At 46.0% G+C, this 21307-nt stretch overlaps 2 protein-coding genes across 3 annotated transcripts; both read right to left on the reverse strand.

Moving 5' to 3' along the window:
* Positions 1-2151: 2151 nt before the first annotated feature.
* xdh (xanthine dehydrogenase) lies at positions 2152-12718 on the reverse strand. The gene is made up of 35 exons (XM_081612767.1): positions 12224-12718; positions 11557-11614; positions 10654-10750; positions 10414-10522; positions 10226-10352; positions 10076-10137; positions 9762-9851; positions 9606-9686; positions 9124-9271; positions 8587-8679; positions 8323-8474; positions 8151-8244; positions 7300-7409; positions 6963-7147; positions 6730-6892; positions 6561-6650; positions 6315-6484; positions 6099-6222; positions 5904-6023; positions 5729-5825; positions 5539-5663; positions 5185-5318; positions 5029-5116; positions 4862-4948; positions 4589-4780; positions 4367-4512; positions 4131-4212; positions 3931-4026; positions 3510-3713; positions 3348-3400; positions 3160-3274; positions 3011-3076; positions 2749-2937; positions 2507-2674; positions 2152-2423 (listed from the first exon to the last, which is right to left on the reverse strand). The coding sequence occupies exons 1-35, from the start codon at positions 12308-12310 to the stop codon at positions 2373-2375; spliced, it is 4053 nt and encodes a 1350-aa protein (XP_081468893.1). The 5' UTR covers positions 12311-12718; the 3' UTR covers positions 2152-2372.
* Positions 12719-13294: 576 nt separating this feature from the next.
* Positions 13295-21208, reverse strand: LOC103481184 (adenylate cyclase type 8). 2 transcript variants are annotated; one of them, XM_008436496.3, is made up of 24 exons: positions 20476-21208; positions 19547-19823; positions 19272-19469; positions 18953-19192; positions 18632-18860; positions 18383-18532; positions 18177-18307; positions 17974-18085; positions 17761-17888; positions 17529-17687; positions 17190-17424; positions 16920-17108; positions 16743-16843; positions 16329-16530; positions 16087-16182; positions 15800-15927; positions 15621-15702; positions 15387-15545; positions 15153-15299; positions 14711-14803; positions 14533-14647; positions 14069-14193; positions 13904-14002; positions 13295-13841 (listed from the first exon to the last, which is right to left on the reverse strand). In XM_008436496.3, the coding sequence occupies exons 2-24, from the start codon at positions 19789-19791 to the stop codon at positions 13659-13661; spliced, it is 3546 nt and encodes a 1181-aa protein (XP_008434718.2). In that variant the 5' UTR covers positions 19792-19823; positions 20476-21208; the 3' UTR covers positions 13295-13658. The 2 variants fall into 2 exon arrangements, with proteins under 2 accessions (XP_008434718.2, XP_081468922.1); XM_081612796.1 differs by lacking the exons at positions 13295-13841; positions 13904-14002; positions 14533-14647.
* Positions 21209-21307: the final 99 nt, after the last annotated feature.

Below are 21307 nucleotides of genomic sequence, written 5' to 3' on the forward strand. Positions count from 1 at the left end.
AATTGTGTGGTCACGGTGTGAAGTGATGGTCAGTCACATGGTGCTTCCTCTACAGACCAGCCTTCAGTGGGACAGAAACCAGAGAGAAACCGGGCCATCACTACGGCCCGCGTGACGTTCTGCTTGAGCGCCACATTAAAGGCTCAGCAGCACTGAGGTCCAGTTCTGACTCTGCTTGATGTTTGCCGCAGGTGGTGTTTGGGCTGCAAACAGATGACGGAGCTGTCAGAGCATCCGTCACACATTCAGACTAACACAGAGGTTCTTGTTTTATGGCCAGATTCGGTCCAGGACGACCCGATAACCACGGATTTAACCAACCACTGCTGAAGCAGCTTCAGGTCACAACCGGGTTCTATAGAACAACAACCCCAAAGGAAATGGACCTGGTCCTGGGCACCAACCAGGTCTGAAAAGAACATCACTTTCCTCATGATGTCATGTTATGAAGTTTACCAGGTCCTCCTGTGACCAGCAGGTGGAGATTTTTAAAAAACGACAAGATGCACCCAAACACAGATTCAATGCTGCACAATATTTTATTTAAACTATTCTCTTGTTAAAACATTTTTTTAAAACGAGGCTTCAGGCCCACTACCTGGTCCCTGGAGCAGAAAGAACACATAAGGGGGGGAAAAAAGGGGGAGACAAGTTCGATTATTCCAAAAATAAATAAAACAAACCATGCAAAGAAATGAGTCAAACAAAAGAAAACATGCAGCGCAAAAGAAATGAGCAAAGCAAACAAAAGAAAACAAATACTTCAACAAAACGGTAAAAGAAAATACTTCAAACAATGGAACGAGTCGTCATTAAATTCCAAGTGTCCTTCTATGGGGCCAGAGGAGTAATGCCCCGCCCACACAGCCTGCTCAATCCGCAACAGGTTTAGTGGAGAGCTGCCCAAACAAACAACGGGAAGACAAGACAGCAGAGCGTCCAAAGCGCTGCAGCTCTAAACACAATCAGTTGCCTGAAACAGAAAACCCATTAACGGTGGATACAGATAAAAGAAATCAAAAACTAAATGGCAGGTAGCTAACCCAGGGGTGGAAACACAGCCTAAACCGGGAGGGAGCAGGTCAGCAGGTCAGCAGGTGAGGACCAGATGGAAGCCGCACGCCACAACAACCTCCAGCTGCAGCCGGCAACGCCAGCAGAGCCACACTGCAGAAACGCACGACAGGTGTAGCACCCAAAAACCAACCATGATCCCAGCCACGGATAGCAAAACTGGCACTTACGATCTCAGACTAGCCAATCAAACACCAGCCAACATGCAGCCGCCAATTGTACAGACAGTGGAGGAAACAAAGACACACACACCTTGCAGCGGCCTGCCCAACTTTAAAGGCATCTGCCCAGCCCACCAATCAACGGTGCGCCTCTTGCTACACCCGGTGCACAGAGTGGGGGAGGTTGGAACACCATCCCACCACACTCCTTCAGTAAAACAGCCCACAGCATGATGCTGCCACCCCCATACTTCACAGTGTGGATGGTAAACTTCCCTGTTTTCCTCCAAATGTAGCAATGATCATTATAACCAAACAGTTCTGCTTTAGTCACATCAGACCTCCAAAAATTAACCTCTTCATTTGTGAACAACTAAACCAACTGATCTTGTTAAGTTTTCTGGCATTTAGTAAATAGAAGTAATTTTCTAAATAACCTGAAATAAGAGAAGATTTGTCTGATGTAACGTTAAAGAGCAAGAAAAAATGGCTGCCGTGTCTTTGTATTGGGTGTATGTAAACTTCTGGTTTGAACTTTAAATCTAAAGATCAACTAAATCGCCTGGCAACCACATCACATGATGCAGCTGTCAGGAATACCTTATATGGTCACTGAAGATGCTAATATTCATGTTTAAAATATGTTTTTTAAGCTGATTTAATATAATGTGACTCTAAAACAGGACGTGACATCAGTGAGGGGAGCACCTGAAAGGAGGAATCTTCCTACACCTAAAACTACAGATCTCATCTATAAATTACAGATCTCATCTATAAAAGAAGTTTAATAGAAACCTGCCTGCCTCGCTTTCATCCAAACTGATGTTTTCTCAAACAGCAGCTCCCCCTGCTGGGCAGAAATCAGAATGCAGCTCTGTTCTGACCCGTCTATTGAAGGATAACACTGAAACTCAAGCAGGTTTCATCAAGTTTTATTTTCTCTAGACACAGTCATCGTCATGTAGCTCACATTTGTCCTTACAGATGGTGAAATTAGACGAAGTGGATTTATTGAGGGAAGATTTGTGGAAATGCTCCCAGAACCTCAGAGGTTCTCTGTATCATCCAAAATATCCAGAACCTCCATTACACCAGGACTTGATGAGACGATCACAGCTTCTGAGACCAAATCGTCCTCTACACCCGTACAGACCAGGGGGTGAAGGTTCCTGGCTCAGCTGGAGGGCACTGGGAGGAAACCAGCAGAACCAAACAATCAGAAAGGTTTTTATGTCTGCATCACTGAAACATGCTCCTGGAGGTTTTCTTACCAGTTTGGTGAATCGGTCACAACAGGCATTGCGGATCCGTTCTGCTGAGGCCGGACTGTCCAGCCTAAAGGGTCCCATCATTCGTGACTCCGCCCGGGCGGCTCTGATGGCATCTTTGATGGCGTAAAAAACAGATGCCGCCAAAAAGAGAGGAGGTTCACCCACCGCCTGGTAGAGAGACAGTCAGTTTAAAATGTCCTACCCTGTAGGAGAGCAGAGATGTTTCTGTCTGGGGGTGTTACCTTGGAGGCAAAGATGGCCTTTTCATTGGGAGCATCTCGGAGCAGCGAGACGGTCAGCTGAGTGGGAATGTCGCCAAAGGCAGGAATCTTGTAGGAACCAGGACCCCGAGTGAGGAGAACCCCCTGAGGGGAGTAGTGGAGCTCCTCCAGCGTGAAGAGGCCCAGACCCTGCATGAAGCCCCCCTCAACCTGCAGCCAGAGGAGAAGATGTAGACCAGAGCGGTGATCCAGTTGAACCACAGAAGAGTGTTTGATGACCTACCTGTCCGATGTCGATGGCTGGATTTAAACTGTGACCTACGTCCATCACTATAGTGGTGCTCAAGTTCTGCCACACAAAATGACGAGAAAAGTCTAATCAGTAACAGACTGAAAGTAATCTTAGGGTTAAAGTATAAAGAAAATCCATACCTTGTGAGCTCCAGTCAGACAGTCTATCTCCACCTCTGAACAAGCCACTCCATAGCTGTAGTAGTTGAAGGCCCTGCCTGAGTTTGTGTCAAAGTCATAGCCCAGATCTGGAGTCCTAATGAAGCAAAGGAAACCCTTCCAGTTTGGTTGAACTCAAATCAAAGCAATGACTGAACTTGAAATCTCACTTGTAAAAGCCGTTGGCACTGAGGTTGACTCTGTCGAAGTAAGCAGCATTCACCTAGAAAACACAAACCAACATTAGATATTTAAAAGACCCAAGATGTTGGTTTCATCTAGACTAAATAAACAGAAACAACAAAGCCGTGTGATCTCTTGGTTCTGCTCACCCAGTCCTCCCATGATCCTTTGGGATTCTTGGTCTTGAACCGCTCCAGGCGCTTCAGCAGAGTCTCGCAGGCCTTCTGAACGGCCGCCCCATTGAGGTCGGAGGATGCGGATGCAGCGGTGGGGCTGGTGTTGGCCACGGTGTTGGTGCTGGTCTCTGAGATGAAAATCTTTGAACAGGGAATACCCAGAACCATGCTGGCCACCTGGAGACAGTTCAGATGCACACAATGCTGAACTTACTTTAGCTTAACATAGCACCTTTATACAGAACTTTGTTTTATTTCTAGGATGTTTCTGTTTTTTGATGGCCATAAAGCGGGGCAGTTCCTTCTTAAATAAGGTAAAATAAGCAGCTGAAAACATGTGATTGATGATTTAAAGAGGGTTGTGTGTTAACAAGTTGTTTTTTCAGTTCTGCACCTGGACCATCTTGGTGTGGAGTCCCTGTCCCATCTCTGTCCCTCCATGAGTCAACAACACAGAGCCGTCTCTGTAGATGTGGACGAGAGCTCCAGCCTGAAGACAAAGAACACAGTAGGTCAAACTTATTCATTAATAAAGTCCTTAGATTGCTCAAAAACTGCTTGACCTGCAGCAGATCATAGAACAGCAGAGTGAACCTGATTGAGGAAGGTGGCTGTAAAGCTGATGCCAAACTTAGTGGGCACGATCGCAAGTCCTCGTTTGGTCCACCGGTTCTGTCTGAAATGAAGAACAAAAACCTTTATATGCACAACTTCACTCTGGTCATATAGAGTGAAGGAAGTAAAGGAGGCCAAAACTCGTCAGAAACATCCATCAGCCTAGTTGTTGTCAGTTTGTAGCTAAACGTTTCCTTCAGATTCATTAGTTTTACCTGTTAAAGAGATCAGCAGCAGCTCGTCGTTGTTCGTATTCAGATCGTGACAGACACTCATCCCAGCAGCGATCCAATGTGAGCCCATGCAGGATCTGATTGTAGGGCGTTGACTCTCCCTCCAAGTACAGGTTCAACCGGCGCACCTGTAAGGGATCAACACATTAACTGGACACTCCTACACCACAGTCCAGATGCTCAGACATTTATTCATGGACAGACCTCCTCAGGTGAGCGGCCCAGACTATGAGCCACATCTGTAATCCAGTTCTCAGCCACCATCATGCCTTGAGGCCCTCCAAAGCCTCTGAAGGCTGTGTTGGATGGGAGGTTGGTGCGACACAGGAAGCCTTGGCCACGCACGTTTGGTATACGGTATGAATTTTCCATGTGGAACAGAGCACGCTCCATAATCTGAGAGTACAAAGAAGCAAAGTATCGTCAGCATAGCGTGTGACAAAAAGAAGAGAAATCCTGGTTGTGGATGAAACTCACTGCCAGGGAGAGATCCATGGAGTTTCCTGAATTGCTATAGAAAGTCACATCCAGAGCGACAACCTTCCCACTCTGGAGGAAACCAACCTACGACAGAAATGAGAAGTGAACCTCAAATCAACCCAATAATGTTACAAAAATCAGAAGCTTAGGTGAACTATGTATACTTTGTATTTCCCGTAGAACGGATGACGACCTCCAGTGATCAGCATGTCCTCATCTCTATCCAGCATACACCTGACAGGTCTCTTCAACCTGAAACACACAAAGCTCTTTAAATCTTTGGAGTTTCAGATTTTAACATGAAACGAGGGTACACCTACTTGTTTGCTGCCACAGCAACAACGGTGGACAACACGGTGGTCCGACTTTCCTTTCCTCCAAACCCTCCACCCATCCTCTTAACTCGTACCAGAATCCTATTTGACGGGACACCCAAGGCCTTTGCTACAAAAGACTAGAGAACAAGAGACAAACAAAAATGTGTCATGTGAGTTGCATCTCCAGATAGGAAGGCTTTTAGGTGGCGAATTCTTGGTTGACACTTTCTACTCTGAATGAAAATGAACATTTAAACTTAGGTTTGTCAGAAGAAACTGTAGTTGAGAAGATATTTGTGGTTTTAGTTTCCAAACATGGCTGACCGCTTCCACTTTGCAGAGATTTCCGAGTGTTACCTGAGAATCAGAAGGCGATTGGCTGGAAATGAAGAGCTCCATTTCTCCATCTTCTTCTCGGGGAACAGCTAGAGTGACGTTTGTCTCCAGGTAAAAATGCTCCTGACCTCCCATATGGATCTCACCTAAGAGACAGTCATTAATTAATATCTGATTAACCAGATGGAGGTCAGTGGACTGGTTGTTTTACCCTCCAGTATATAATCAGCTTGTTTAAAGCCTGCTTCCAGGTCTCCGTTCTGGATGGTTCTGATTGGTTCATAGAAGGACTGGGTGGTGATGGCTTCCTGTTAAAGGAAACAAAACTGTGGTTTTGTGAGTTCTACACTGATTACTGCTGAGCGTTCAGGTGTTTCTGGTCTCACCTGGATGGTGATGATGGGCTTCAGCTCTTCATACTGAATCTTCACAGCTTTGGCAGCTCTCTGAGCATGAAGCTGGGAGTCGGCCACCACAGCACCGATAATGTGACCCACACAGGTCACCTGTGAAAACAACAGACGCATCATTAACCTGAACATGACAGAACCACCTGATTAGTCGGTCTGACAGAAACACACCTGGCCGTCAGCAAAGACCGTCTCATCTTGTCTTACTCCAGTTATGTTACTACCGGGAATGTCACTGGCAAAAAGACAGCAGACGACTCCGGGACACCGCTCTGCCACTGATACGTCCACAGAGCTGTAGCGAACACACGGCAGGTGAGACCGGACAGGTGAGTGTTACTGTCCAGGTGTGTGTTACTGTCCAGGTGTGACTGCAGCGTGTCTTACAGTATCCTAGCGTGAGCTTTGGTGCTGGTGATGAGGGCCAGGTAAAGCTCGTTCTCGTAGAGAGGCACATCATCACAGTAAACTGCCTCACCTGTGGCCTGCTTCAGGGCTGACAGGTGCATTATGGGACGGCCCACCATGTCATCCTGGTTCTGCCCCTCTGGCACCGCCTGGAGGTGGAGCAGAGAATTACACTCCTGGACATTAAGTGTGTTTCTCTGCATGGTGGAAGTGTGTTTGCTTTACCTGGTAGACCTGAACGCTGGACGGTGTGTCTGGATGGTAAATCTCTGTGGCACTCAGACACTCTGAACTAACCTCCTGCACATTCAGACCCTGACAGAATAACAAATCTTAAAAGACTGTCTGGTTTTAGTTTCATTAGATGGAAGAAGTTGAACTCAATGAGACAAACCTGCAATCTGAGCTTCTTCAGAACCGTCAGGTAGAACTTGTAGAAAAGGCTTAGGGTCAGGGTTTGGCGGTATGTCACCATGCCACCAGGTGCAGAGGGGTCAAGGCTCATCTCCTTAGCCAAAGAGGAGCAAGCCTCCTGAAGAAGCTCCTCCCCCCACTGCCTGCATAAGGCAACACACTGTTGAATCCAATCTTCCTCTAATGGTTTGATCTTTACCCTTCAGTTCTTACTTTCCCAGCAGTCGGTTTGCTGTCTTTTTGGCCAGTACCGTCACCGGCGCCATGCCGCCATAACTGAACCTCAGGTCCTTAACTATATCAGTCCCAGGAGAGAAGATAGCGCTCATCGCTGCGGTGACGATGCTGATGTCATCCTCACGGCGTGGGGACTGCTTGAAAGCTGAGACGAACTGACACTGTGGACAGAGGAAAGGTCAGATGCCACAAAGGAGAAAGTCAGGATGAAAGACAGAGAAGGTTAGCAGCGGAGGACAACCAGAGTTAGATTTGGGTCTCAAGACATTCATGATAGTTTAGTGAGAGACCATAGTTCTGATGTGACACCAACCTTCTTGCTGTATGGGATGAGTATAGAGATCAGAATCTCCTGAGGTCTTACGGTTGTCTTCCTGTAACCTGTGAAGAAACTGTCGTCCATCTGAACCTCCCGACTGCCATCTAGTGGAGGGAGAAGTGAAGGATCACAATTAATAAACAGCCATAGGAAAATGGAAATGTTTTCATAACGTTTGGCTCCAGAGAGCTTCATAGTCTACTCAATGACCACTAAGTGTTCAGGTCCTGTAGCTGTAGAATGAACTCGCATCACCCTTCCACCACCGTGCTTTACAGTTGGTTCTGTCCATAATAGTCCAACATCTCTATGTTGGTCTCATCTGTCCAGAGGACATCGTCTGTACATTGATGACCCAGATTAGGCAACATTAGATGCCTCTATGGGGTCATTGCTGATATCTTTCCATCAAACTGATGAACTTCCTGTTCTATAGAGGTGCTTTCATTGACAGCACCTCAGAGATTTTACTGAAGCAGCAAGAAGAACAAAGGTTTACCCATCTCTGTTTTTAAAGAGATTAATGTGGGATTTGCTGTTAATCATCTGCAAAGACCTGAATGAGAAGTTCACACTGAATTACTCATGAACCTTTTGTCCTTTCAGGCTTCACTGGAGTCAGAAAACATTAAATCTCTGTTGATCAAGCTCTGGTGAAAACTTATGTAACAGGCTGTTTACATGCAGAAAGACATCCAGTTTGGACTCTTGACTAAAGGTTGCTTAAGCTCCGCCCCTTTGACAAACAGAGACAGTGTGACATCAGGACATTTTGTCTCTTAGTGGCTGCATCTTTAGTAGTCTGGAATCATTTTCACACAGAAACAGAACTGAAAAAGTTCTACCTTTGTCCCTCAGTGTGAGTTTACAGCCCGCCACCATAAACACAGGGTTGAGGTCTGATATGGGACTGGCTGTCATGATGTTTCCACCAATGGCCTGAAAACACAACCAGTTACACAGACTGTACTCCTGCGAGATGATATCAGATGGTCTGAACGCTCTTTAGAAACTCACAGCTACATTACGGATCTGCTGTCCTGCAAACCATCGCAGCTGCTCCAAGACGGCCTGGAAGACTTCAGTCTGATGAGGAGGAAGAGTCTGAACGGCCTCTTTCAGCACCGCCCCCATGTGGCTGAGGGTGCATGCTGCACCAAACACGATGCCTAAAGACCAGAGGATGCTTAGTCACGTCTTGTGTTGTATATTTAGGACTTTTAGTGTTAAAATGAACCAAGTTTATGATGTTTGTGGTTCTTTAGGAAGAATCATTCTCACCATCCTCAGTGTGAGTCACTGCATTCAGCTCAGCGATGAAACCAGGAGCCAAGATCACAGGGTACACCATGTTTTTAAATTTAACTTCAATGCCTGTAGGATGAATGAATGGATGAATGGATGGATGGATAGATGGATGAATGGATGGATGGATAGATGGACAAAAGGAAGGAAGGAAGGAAGGAAGGAAGGAAGGAAGGAAGGAAGGAAGGAAAGAAGGAAGGAAGGAAGGAAGGAAGGAAGGAAGGAAGGAAGGAAGGAAGGAAGGAAGGAAGGAAGGAAGGAAGGAAGGAAGGAAGGAAGGAAGGAAGGAAGGAAGGAAGGAAGGAAGGAAGGAAGGAAGGAAGGAAGGAAGGAAGGAAGGAAGGAAGGAAGGAAGAAGGAAGAAGGAAGGAAGGAAGGAAGGAAGGAAGGAAGGAAGGAAGGAAGGAAGGAAGGAAGGAAGGAAGGAAGGAAGGAAGGAAGGAAGGAAGGAAGGAAGGAAGGAAGGAAGGAAGGAAGGAAGGAAGGAAGGAAGGAAGGAAGGAACTAACTCACCCACTTCAGTGTTTCCTACCACCAGTCGGGCGTCTGGATGTTTCCACTTCAGGAGCAGAAGCTCATCCAGACTCTCTGGCTGCAGCCATGTTGTCCGGTCTCCATGGAAACACAGAGAACGTGATGATCTTTGACCTTTAGACAGATTCTGTGGGAGAAAGGCAAGAAGAAAGGTTTAAATCATTCAGTACATAATCAGTGAAGGGTTAAAATAACTTGGCAGTGTAGAATTTCCTCACTCAAAGTGTAAAATTAGAGTAAAAGTAGTGATACTACAGCAGGTATTACTGTAGTAGTATACTACTGTAGTACTGTAGTACACCGGGGGACTGCTCCAGTTCCCTCATATTTAGATTTTTGACTGAAACAAAAGACTGTGTTCAACTGTGCACAGATGATAGTCTGGTTTATATGCCAGATTCGTGGTATTTTTCTTTGTTTTACGTCTTTGAATGAATCTCCCGAGGTTTTGCGTTCCTCACCATGAGTTCAGGAGGGAAGATGACTTCCTGTGTGGGATCGTACGGCTCAAAGTCTGCTGTGTTGTACAGAGATGTGGCCTCCTGTGAAATAATGTGCATTTAGTGCTGGTCAAACCAAAGATATTCGTACTGATGTCAGCTTTTAATGAGGCTTGCCTCTGGTTTGTCCTTTGACCCTTGGAAATCTCTGTTCCCATTAGCCATACAGCAGCCATTTTTTCCTTTGCCTCCACAACATCCGCCTTCCTAGAAGAACACAATAAGTGACACCAGGAGGTTAGTGCTTTAAAAATGGTCACTGTCTTCATGTGGACAGCTGGAATTTGCTGCTGTCAGTGTATCTGGTTGCTACTCTCTCATGGTTTTTTTACACCTGGTAGTCGTTGCTGTCTCCATGGTGACAGCTCAAGGTCCCTATGTTGGTACAGACATGGTAAAGTTACCGAAACCTTTAAGTCATCTGTTCGTACCACCGTGAATGTCTTGTATCCCTCCAGAATTGGTCTGTATCCTGTACAGCGGCACAGATTTCCTGAAAGTAAAGATTATTTTCATTACTGCATTGAAAACGACTCAGACTAAGATGAGAGTCAGAGTCTGATGCCTCCCATAACAACAACCTTGGAAGGCCTCCTCCACGTCGGCCATGTTTGGAGTGGGGTTGTTCCTCAGAAGTGCGTACATTGACATGACGATTCCCGGAGTGCAGAAACCGCACTGAGAGCCGTGAGACTTGGCGATCCGTTCCTGAACAGAGACAGACGTTAATGCCACTGACTGAGCTTCAGACGGTGACACCTGTTCTCACCTGTACAGGGTGCAACTTTCTCGCCACACTGCCAATTCCCTCCACCGTTGTCACGGCAACCAGGTGTAGCGAGCACAGGGGTGCGAGGCAGGCGTTCACGGCGTAATGTCTGATATCAGTTGAAGACAACAGTCCATTGAGCAGCTGTGACATCAGTTTGTTGGTGTGAAAAGGCTCAGAAGTCAGATGGAAGCACATGACCGCAGTCCAGGCACGCTTCATTCACCCAGCGAAGGATACAGCAGCTGCTGCGGCTCCGCCTGGTATCTGGACAGCATGACGGTGCAGGCGCCACATCCCCCTTCAGCACAGCCCAGCTTGGTTCCTGTCAGCCCCACTGAGGGACACACACTGCGAGTTAATGTACAAATCAGGGTATCATTGACAGAACTGGTCAAAACTTCACTCTGACCTCCTGACTGATCATGTTCTCAATGTTTAAGATACAAAAAACTACAATCCTGAATATCTAAATCAGATCTAAATCAGAGGAAGTCCAAACCTCTTCAACCAGAGACCTGAAGAGGGAAATCACCTTTCAAAGTTTGAGACTTAAATCTCACAATGTCCAACATCATGAAACGATCTCTGGTCCTTCTCAAGATGCTAAATATCATGCCTCTCCTCAAACTCCCTTTTGTCTCATCGTCCTGCAGGTTTTTTCCTCTTTCATTCTATTGACCCAATCTTCCTCTCCATCAGTCTCTCTCTGACCTCTGACCTTTTTCTAGTTGTACTGTCAGTTCATTCTGTTGTTCCTCAGGGGTCCATCATTGGTCCCACATCTTCCCTCATTTAAATCTTCATCACTGATTCCCTGTTTTGCCTTAAAGATGAAGAAATGCTGGAACAGAACGTCTTCAACCTGATCGACTCTAAACTCAAACCTCGACTGAACCCAACGCCAGAAATCCAACCTTTGCTTTGCGTCACAGATATTTAAATAATATTCATGCTGCATTAGTCCTTATCGTCCTGATGTCGACTCCTGGAAGATGATAAATCTGTTTTCAGATCTGAACTCTTATTATTGTCGACATAAGTCCTGCTCTCTGATTGGTGTGTGGTTCTCTAACCTGACAGGAAGTTGGTGTAAATGTTGGACTTTAACTTGCTGCTGATAAATTGTGGGTCAGATCTTACATTTTCTCCTCAGGTACGTCAGCAGAGTCATCTCAGGGTCGGGGTTCGTTTCAACAATCTGCAACAGTTAACAGAATAAAAATATAAACAAATAAACATTAATAAATGATTTAAAGTAATAATAAATAAATAAATGAAAACTAAATGAAATAAAATAAACAAAAAATGTATTCTAGATTTTCCAAATAAAACCTGATTTATAAAATTCAGACCTACTGTAGCAAGAGTTGTTTTAAAAATAAAAAAATAATAAATTCTTAAATGTAATAAATAAACATTTCAAAATAATAAATAAATTAAAATAACTTGACAAATATTAAAAAATAACAAATAATTAAATGAGGAAAAACTAAAATTGAATTCAATATGACTAATAAATAAATTTAAATAAAATAAATAAAAATAAAAAAAAGTCTAGATTTCAATAAACTAAACTAAACTGGAGCCTCAGTAAAGGACAGATTGGGTCTGAAACCAGAACCAGATGATTTATCAGATCACATAAATCCTTTCTGAATATTTTCTGTTTTTTCCAAACTGCAGATGATTAATGAATATTTTCTCGGGTCAATAGAACCAAGCCTGGTATCAGTGGGTCAACATGCAGCATGGGATCCATCAGACTGAACTCCTGAGTTTCACCAGAACCAGAACCGACCCGTCTTACCTTCCTTCCATTCACGAAGAAGATGAGCTCATCCGAGCCGGTGTGGTTCTGAGAGTCGGCCATGGTTCTGTTCCTGCTGGTCTCCATCCTGCTGGTGTTGATGAAGCTCCTTCAGAGGAAGGCCCCTCCTTTTGCTCCTCCCAGAACCTGCGGTCCAACCGGAGTCGGTTCTGTTCCAGTCATGTGAGGAGAAGCGACGCTGCAGTCGGGCCGACGACCCACCACAGTCAGAACTTTGATCATAAACTTATTACATGCCTCTGCAGGCTAATTATTCACAGCTGGGGGTCAAAGGTCAGTACAGTACAGCTTAGGTAACGGGTTTAGAGGCGTGAGGTCACGTGCTGCAGACATGAAGAGTAAAAACGACTATTAATCATAAAAATACAATAAAACGCTCAATATGCAGAAAAAATATATAAATCATAAAATATTATTTAAATCCATCAACAGTTTACATCCATAAACTAAAGACACACATTCATTCACACCTCTCATTATCAATAAGTGAAATATTCACACAGTAAGAAAGTATTTTAATTTTTTCAAATTTCTTTCGTTTTTGTTTTTTATTCAACTTAAAAGTTTCTGATCATCAAATTAATTTCAATACTAGACAAAAATAATCTGAGTAAATATGTACATATTTTAATTTCATAAAACATGATCCTGTGTTTAAACCTCAACCTAAAATCATGTGTTCATAATCCCTGCTGATGGGTCTGTAACCTCACTGAGGATGACCTTTGACCCGCTCTGCTGAACTGATTTTCTTTCACAGATTCAGTTTAAATCTTTAATATTCTTTTCTTTCTTCAGCAGTAAGGATCGGATTTTGTTTGGATCCTGACTCACATCAGCGGCGCCTCGCTCTGAGCTTCATGTGATTCACGGCAAATCGATTCGATTTGCCCTCAAGAGCTCAGGAACATCCACAAATACTCTGCTGTTGGTTACCATGGAGATGATGCAGCGGAGCGCGGCGTTTTAATGTGAAACCTTTAACTGAGCAGAGCTACAGCAGGGGACCGAACACACAGCCCTGAGGAACTCCACTCCCAATAAATTCACTTACACCTTTTACATGATTTTATTTTACATTTTGGAAATTAAAATGATACAAAAATACAACAATGACCTCCAAACATTTACATTTCAAAGCTATAGCTCCTTCCAACAGTAAAAAATAACCTAACACTGAGCAACGTGTCTTTATGGCTTCATCTGGAGGTTGGGTCCAGTTGGGTCGGGTCAGATCCAGTCATGTCGGGTCAGGAAGGATCAGCTTGTTGTCCTCAGTTTGTCAGAACAGAAGAAGAACTTTGAGGTAAAGAGTCAAAAGCATTAGTCTGAACATTTCTTTGGGTTTTATGTGTGAAAATCTGCCTTCAATGCTCTGTTGAGATCTGTCACAGGAAGGCTTTTGTTTTGAAAATCATGAGGCTTCTACCAGGTGGAAGCCCCCGTTCTCCTCCCTCAGCCTCTCCCTCTTCCTGGCCTGCACCAGGCTGTAGACCACTGCTCCCAGCGTGTTCCTGTTCATGCTGAAGCCCCGCCCACCGCCGCGCTCAACGAAGCTGGACCGCTCGTCCCGATCGCTCACAAAGAACGTCCGAACCTGGAGGAGGAGACGAGTCAGAGCCTCACCTTTACGCCCCGACTTGGAGGTGAACTACCGACCTTTCCATGACGCTCACTGATGCCTTTCACATGAATGTCCCCTCTGAGCTGCCGTAAGAAGCCCTGCTCCACCAAAATGCAGCTGGTGGCTTCTGGTACCTGAAGGAGATGAAGATGATGATGAGGATGACTGCATAAGCTCCTCCCACAGATAGGTGCGCTCACCTGGATCCTCCCGCTGACCCCGGTGCTCTCCATCCGGCTCGCCATGTTCACCGTCGCCCCCCAGATGTCGTACTGCGGCTTGGTGGCGCCGATCACACCTGCGATCACCGGGCCGTGGGCGACACCTGGAGGCCAGAGAGAGAATTGCATGAAGATTGAAACAATTAAAAAATTTAAATAATTTTAAAACTTATTATAATTTATGGAATAAAATAAACAGGAAATACTGGAATTGAAAAAACTAATAAGATATACATAAAATAAAATAAAAAAATCTAATTTATAAGAAACAAAAACAAATATGATCCTAAATTAAATATAAATATTTGAAAATAGTTTTTTAAATAAAGTGAGAATTTGAAAGGAAATTCTTTCCGTCTCTGTGTGTGCATGCGTGTGTGTGTGTGCGCGTGCGTGCCCGCGCGCGCGCACGTGTGTGTGTGTGTGTTTGTTTCTGCCCCCACCAACTCTGAGCTGGAACTGGTTCCCAGTCTGTGTGTTGATCTGCCGCAGCGTTTCCTGCATGGCCAGAGCAAACAGCACCAGCTCACTGAGGTGACGCCAGCCGTCGACACTCTCCTGATGGACACATCGCCGTTAGCAACCGGCCGCAGCGCCGAGTCGAGGCAGGAGGACACTCACCTGTCGGGCAGGTGACAGGCCAGAGGCGGCCATATAGGAGCTGCCGATGGTTTTGATCTTCTCCACCTCCTGGAAGTAACACTCGTCCAGCAGCTGCAGCAACGGGCAGGTTGGTTAATCAGGGTGGGCCAACGTCTGGCCCGGGGGCCGTTTGAGGCCCGGAAATTATTTTGTTTGGCCACTGAGGCTGAGCACGAGTAAAGAATGGTAAAAATTGTCCAACAAAAATAGAGAACAACTGATATCTTAGTACACTTGAAATAAGGAAAAACTGACAAGTAATTTTTCGGCAAGATACAGGAGTTTGTCTTAAGTCAATAATTTCTTAAAAGCTGAAACACAGAGTTCTTTTAGCTTTAGTGTAGTCTTAATTTAGTGAATTCATGCTTTAAGTTTGCCAGTTTTCTCATAAAGTTTGGACTCCCCATTGAGCCATTCTGACCTCGTCAAAGTCGCTGATGATGTGGTTGAGGAGCCGCAGACACTCGACGTGTTGATGGACCAGTTCCTTCTGCTCATAGAAGTCTGAGAACCCGGGCAGCGAGGCAAACAGAACCCCGACCCGCTGGTACGACTGGGCGTACAGCTCCTAGCATCCAAGCACAGCCGCAGATTGGTTCATCCAGCTAAGGGGACAGACTGATGCATCATGGGATTGGTCCGCCCAGGTAGTCACCTCATTGTTGGTGTCTCTCTCCAGGAAGTGCTGAGCCACGTGGGACGGCAGGATGTTGAGCAGCAGACACTCGTTGTGCTCCCGCTGCTCCTTCATGTCCTCCACCTCCTTCTCGGCCTGCAGGCGCCACAGGAAGTCCAGCCGCGCCATGGCCTCCAGCTACCAACGAAGAAGAGCGAGAATGAGATGCTGAAGACAGAAGCTTAGGTGACCAGTCTGTCCTGCTGGCCTTACCTGTCTGCTGTTGTAGAGGACTGCGACCGCGAACATTGTCATGAGAACCAGACAAACGCCCCCCTGGCAGAGCTGCTGGGAGCTGACCTCAGATCAGATCAACAGGGAGGACAACGTGAGACAAGAGACGGCATGAGGCGTCCATCCACTCAGAGACGTCCCACAGCACCTGAACGTACCTCTGAGTCTCGATGACATAAGTGTAGAAACCGGCGGTCAGCAGCAGGAAGGCCAGCTGCAGCATGCAGCTCAGCCTGAGGAACACTGCACAGGTAACCATGGCAACCACCGCGCTCAGCACCATGAACTGTCAACGAAAACCGCACATGTAACCATGGCGACCACCAAATTGTCAACGAAAAACTGCACAGGCTGAAGGCTGCTGTCATGTTCCTGCTACAGGCTAATGCTACAGGTAGGAAACTCAGCTTCATGTTCTGGGAGTCCAGAATGAAGGAGCTCTCACCTCTGGATGGGTACAGATGTTCATATCTGGCCACCTGGATGGAGGTAGAGTCACAAACGCTTCAGTAACGCTGGATTCTGACCAATCACACCAGAGCTGATAAGAAGAAGAAACTTCACTTGCTTCAGTGTTTAAACTTTGACCTTCACAGCAGCAGATCCAGTTTCCCAGCAACATGAAGATAATAACCATTCTGCGGTTGTGACTGTCAAAATGACTAAAATCAAAATATTCAGACTCACGATGTTCACAGAGGCAATCACAGAGTTGACGGTTATGGCAGTTAGCATGAGGATGGTTCGTGCGTACTTGGTTTCATGAACCCAGCAGCAGAGTGACTGTAGAGGGGAGGGGCAGCGTTTAAACTCCTCCCCCAGAGTCAACAACAGGAGCAGGAAATAGACAAAGCCACTGATGATGAACTGGGTCACCATCGGACTCCACCTGAACAGAAACAGAACTGGTCTGGTAAATGAGGGTAAATACTCAGTGTTCCCCGTTATGCTGATGATATTCTATTTACACCAGAAGTCTGTGAGGAGCAGTGTACCATTTAGAGAAAAGAAATGATTCAGTTTAAAAACCCATTTTATGTCATCAATAACAATTTGGTAGGACATAATCTGTAAAAATTGTTGGTGAATGGACAAACATACCTTGGGGCAGGAATTAGCACCTGGACGGCCATCAGCAGTATCAGTAGGATGAAGGAACACACCATGTTAGACTTGAAGAGTTCATCTCTCATCTGAGAATACTGAAAAAGAAGTGGACTACGATCAGCCACCTGCCCATCACAGCTGAAACAAACCAATATCCAGACAGGAAGTTACCTTTCCCTCCATTTGGGAATCTTTGAACACCTGAGTGAAAGTGGTGATGTGCTCTTTCCTCATTCGCTCGCTGCTTCGCACTTCCATTGCCTGACGGATCCTCTTGTTCACTTCCCGTGAACCGGAACGCTGAGCTGCGATGTGATTGGGCAGCTGGGTGAGTGAGCCATTGGTGAAAGTGGCCAGGATCTACAGGAAGGACAAGGGAAGAAATAATCAAATGACTCCTGAAATATCCAGATTTTTGCCAACTATATTCCATGTACTTACGAAGTTCATCCCCAGGATGTCTCCAAATGGCAACTCAGCACTCCAAGTTGTCAATTCATCATAACTTGGGCGCCTTGCTTTAGGGGGCTGGGTCTCTTCCCGTGTTGCCGGGCGGATAAGGTAAGTGTCAACGTTGTGTTTCCGTAGGAACTCGCTCCGGTCCTGGCCGTGGCCCTGTTCCGTCTCATAGAACCCACCCAGACAGTCCAGAGTGGCCTGTGAAATGTGGACCTGGCTGAGAGAGGAAGACATCTCTTTACCAATCGCTGGAAACATGAACTGGCTCTATGGTTGTTCTAGCTGTTCTGGGGAGACCAGGTGTTGGTTTAAGCTGCTGACCCTGGCACTCCTGCAGCTTCCAGACAGTTGGCAATGTCAACATCCCAGCTCCAGATGTCAAACTGCCACTTCTGAAGACCCAACACCCCACAGAGGACAGAACCTGAGTGGACACCAATTCGCATGTCCAATTCCTGCTGCAGCTCCCGACGGACATACCTGCAACAATTCATGTGTTCATGTGTTACAGAGACCCCTGTGCAGATGGTATTTGGGGTGTCAGTTTTCTTACCGTATGGTGCTGATCATGCTGAGGCCCATCTCCACACAGCAGCGGGCATGGCCGCGCTGGGGCTCTGGGACTCCAGACACACAGTAGTAACAGTCTCCTAAGATCTTTATCCTCAAACACTGGTGCTCCTGCACACACGAGAAAAACTTTAACCTCATCCTCAAAGGAGGGTTACAGTTTTTATTTTATAAGCTGTTGAAAGGGTGACCGGACCTCAGCCAGCCTGTCAAAGCGTCCAAAAAGCTCATTAAGGGTTTTAACGAGTTCCTGAGCCGAAAGAATCAAAGAGAGAGACGTGAAGCCGATGATGTCTGCAAACAGGATGCTGGACAAACAAAGAACATGTTTACTTGTGCGACAGAAGTTGTAAATCACATAAAAGCAGTTTGTTGCAGATCAGAAAAGTGTTTGGCAACCTGACGTCCTTGTAGTGGTGGATGTAGATTTTGTGGAATTGTTGAGGCAGCAGATATTCGTCCACTGCAGACATGTCTGCAATCATCTCCAGAACCAGGAAGCGTGGTAAGATGGACATTACCAGACGCTCCTGAGAGAACGACGAAGGAGTTGGACACGTTTGTCTTTTGTAAGAGTAAATGTGTCTAAGTGGGGAAGATTTTACCTGTCTTTGGTTCTCCCTCTCCAGTCGGACTCGTCCTTCAATACATCTTCGTGTCTCTAGAAAACTCTGCCGCTGAGTCCGGTCAGACAGGTAGTTCATGAAGATACCAGCAGTGTTCATCGCCAGGTACAACAAGCCTTTTGAGAACACCTGGACAAAGGAAAGGACATAAAGAATTTGGAGAGGCATTTAGACTGAAAAGGGAAGACATATGGCAATAAAAGGTGAGAAGTATAAAAGTTTTCTAACCCTTCTGATCAGAATTTGGTCGCTGTAGTGCCAACAGACATCCACTAGGAGGTGTAGGGTGGAGGTGATTGTCCCTGCAGCAATCGCCCAGGGGAGGGGCAGCGGCAACAGGGTGTAGGTGGAGAACAGAGTGAAGAAGACATACCAGGAGTGATCAGTTTCAGCCCAGCTGAAAACCCCGACCAATACCTGGACGGTCTGAGACACCCAGGTGAGCACCGACAGGTACCTGAGAGGACGGACGGAAGGTCCAAACTTGTTTTTAGCAGTTGGTCATCAGAAGTCGTTGGAAGGGTTAACAATCTTTAGTTTCAGACATACCGGAGCCACTGTGGTGATGTCATCACCTCCTTGTTTGCCACTGCCAGCCCACAGACCCCCGCCCACAGAACGAGCGACAGGCCAGTCAGCCAGTCACAAGCCACCGCCCCCCAGCCTGTTGGCCACATCACCAGAGAGATGAACAGTCGGATGAAGATGTCAATGAGGTTAGTGACAACCAGAGAGGTTCTTCGCTGAGCTGACGAGAACTGCTGGTAGGTCAACTCCAAGTCGGCAGACCTGGTGGTCCGGATGAAACACAAGTTTTAAAAACTGTTGAACATCAGACTGTTATACCTTTTTGTTTGTGCTTCTCTACTTGAATGTTAGCTGCATGGTAGGAATGAAGATGCCTCGGATCGTCGATCCGTATGACACAAAGAAGTCGGCATCGGTAAGCAAACGTTGTGCGACTTGTGTTTGTACAGAAATCCTTGGAGTTGCTGGATGAACTCGAGCTGCAGACGAACGGCGCTTCTGCCAAAAATTACCACGAGTCGTCTTGTTGCGAATCTGCCTGCAGAACCACAGAAAGGAAGCAATTAAAGACCAAAACGTCCCAATGTGACCTGCTGATGGCATCAGGTGTCTTACCTGTTGATGTCAGCAATGTAGGCGTCTGTGACGGTGATGCGGTGTCTGCCTCTCTCCAGGCCGCCGGCGAGCCTCAGAGAGTACAGGTTGTGCTGGTCGATGATGTTCCTGACGGCGGTCTGCCACAGCAGACGTTTCCTTCGTAGGCCGTGGGCGGGGCTGATGTTCGCACTGAAGGTGATGTCACTGGGCTGCCTGGCTGACTCACAGTCGCCATTTGTCAGCGTGGTGAGGTTGTCAGTCATGGTTATGTGGATGGTAGGACTGAGCTACAGAGCTGTGTGAGCAGAAACCATAAAACACTTGTCTGATTTCAGGATCTCTGCCAGACCATTGTCCACTACTCCAAATCAGTGCAGTCATTCAATAATAATAGGTGGCTTCATTTTTCACTTCATGGCTTTTAAATCATGAGTCACACTTTTATCTGAGATGAGCCTCAGGGCTCTACACTCAGCCTCTTTGGTTTTCTCAAACTGCACATATTTGATTCCTAGAGGATTTAACACCTACAGATATAACAACTTTTTATCATTATTATGCTTAAAGGTGTAGCTTCTTATCTATTTCCATGCCTTTTGTCTGATCATAATGCTCCTGTTTTATTGTCTGTAATTAGCAGAGGCCTCCATTGACGCCGTCAGAGTGCTGATGAAGCAGATGGTGTTAATCTAATGCCAGGTGAGGCCAGCGCCATGCTGCCATGCTGTACTTCAGCTTCCAGTTGACTCAACCATATTAAAGTATCCATAACCATTAAAGAGGATTCCTGCTTCACCAAACTGAAGGTAGAGACCTTATTTGGATTTAAGGTTAAGTAGCTCAATGGGAACAAATCAGTAAGAAAAGGTGAAGGGTTTTATTGAATCCTCGGAAGATTAGTTCACAGGATGAAAAACTGAACACAACCGAGACATACTTGTACTCACTGGTTGCAGAATTGAGTTTATCATCTCCAGTAACGACTCCGGTTCTTGTGGTTTGTCTTTGTCCTGTTTTTGTTTCCTTGCTGCTTCCTCGTTCATCTCAGGTCCATCAACTCCATCCTGTTCAGCTCATAATTTATTCATGAAACACCTATAGCCTTTCCAAGCTCCTCATTCCTTCATCAGCCTTCTGAAGGTCCAGTCTTCATGGTGTTGGTGAGTAAAGACGGACGGTACCGTCGGGTCACAACCAGAACCTGTAGCTCCTGAACTGCAGGTCTGAGTGAAGCGCAGCAGCTTGGTGTAATGAGCTGAAGTTGACCAGCAGATGTCCCAGTGCCACGCTAATCCCATCAGGAACCCCTCGAATGGACAAAAGGCTGCTCATTAATCGGCCAGATTAAGCATGTGGCTGTGTCTGACCGTACAGGTGCCTGATGGGATTGGCAGGCCTCCAACCAGGCCAGGCTGTGTTTATGTGCTCGGGTTGTGTGACCATGTTGATAGTAACTTCACAGATGGACAGAAACCTGAGAAGATGGGCTGCAAGTATCTGATCAGGGCACTAAAAATGAATCCACTGATGTAGGTTTAATGTGCTGCCACCTGGTGGCGAAATCTCTTAACTTTATTTTAAATTCTGGCCAAACTGGATGTAAAGTAGCAATACTAGAAGGTATTGCTACCTTCTAGTATGGATGTGATATGGATGTGATATCACATCCGCAGGACTTATTTCACTTTATAAATCATAAATATTCACAAAAACAAGGAGAAAAAAGGGACATTTTCTATTTTCCTTCAGTGGAATTAGAAAAATGAAACATTAAATCCA

The sequence above is a fragment of the Poecilia reticulata genome, chromosome 2 (genome assembly GCF_904066995.2).
Source record: "Poecilia reticulata chromosome 2, P_reticulata-male-v2, whole genome shotgun sequence".
Classification (NCBI taxonomy): Eukaryota; Metazoa; Chordata; class Actinopteri; order Cyprinodontiformes; family Poeciliidae; genus Poecilia; species Poecilia reticulata.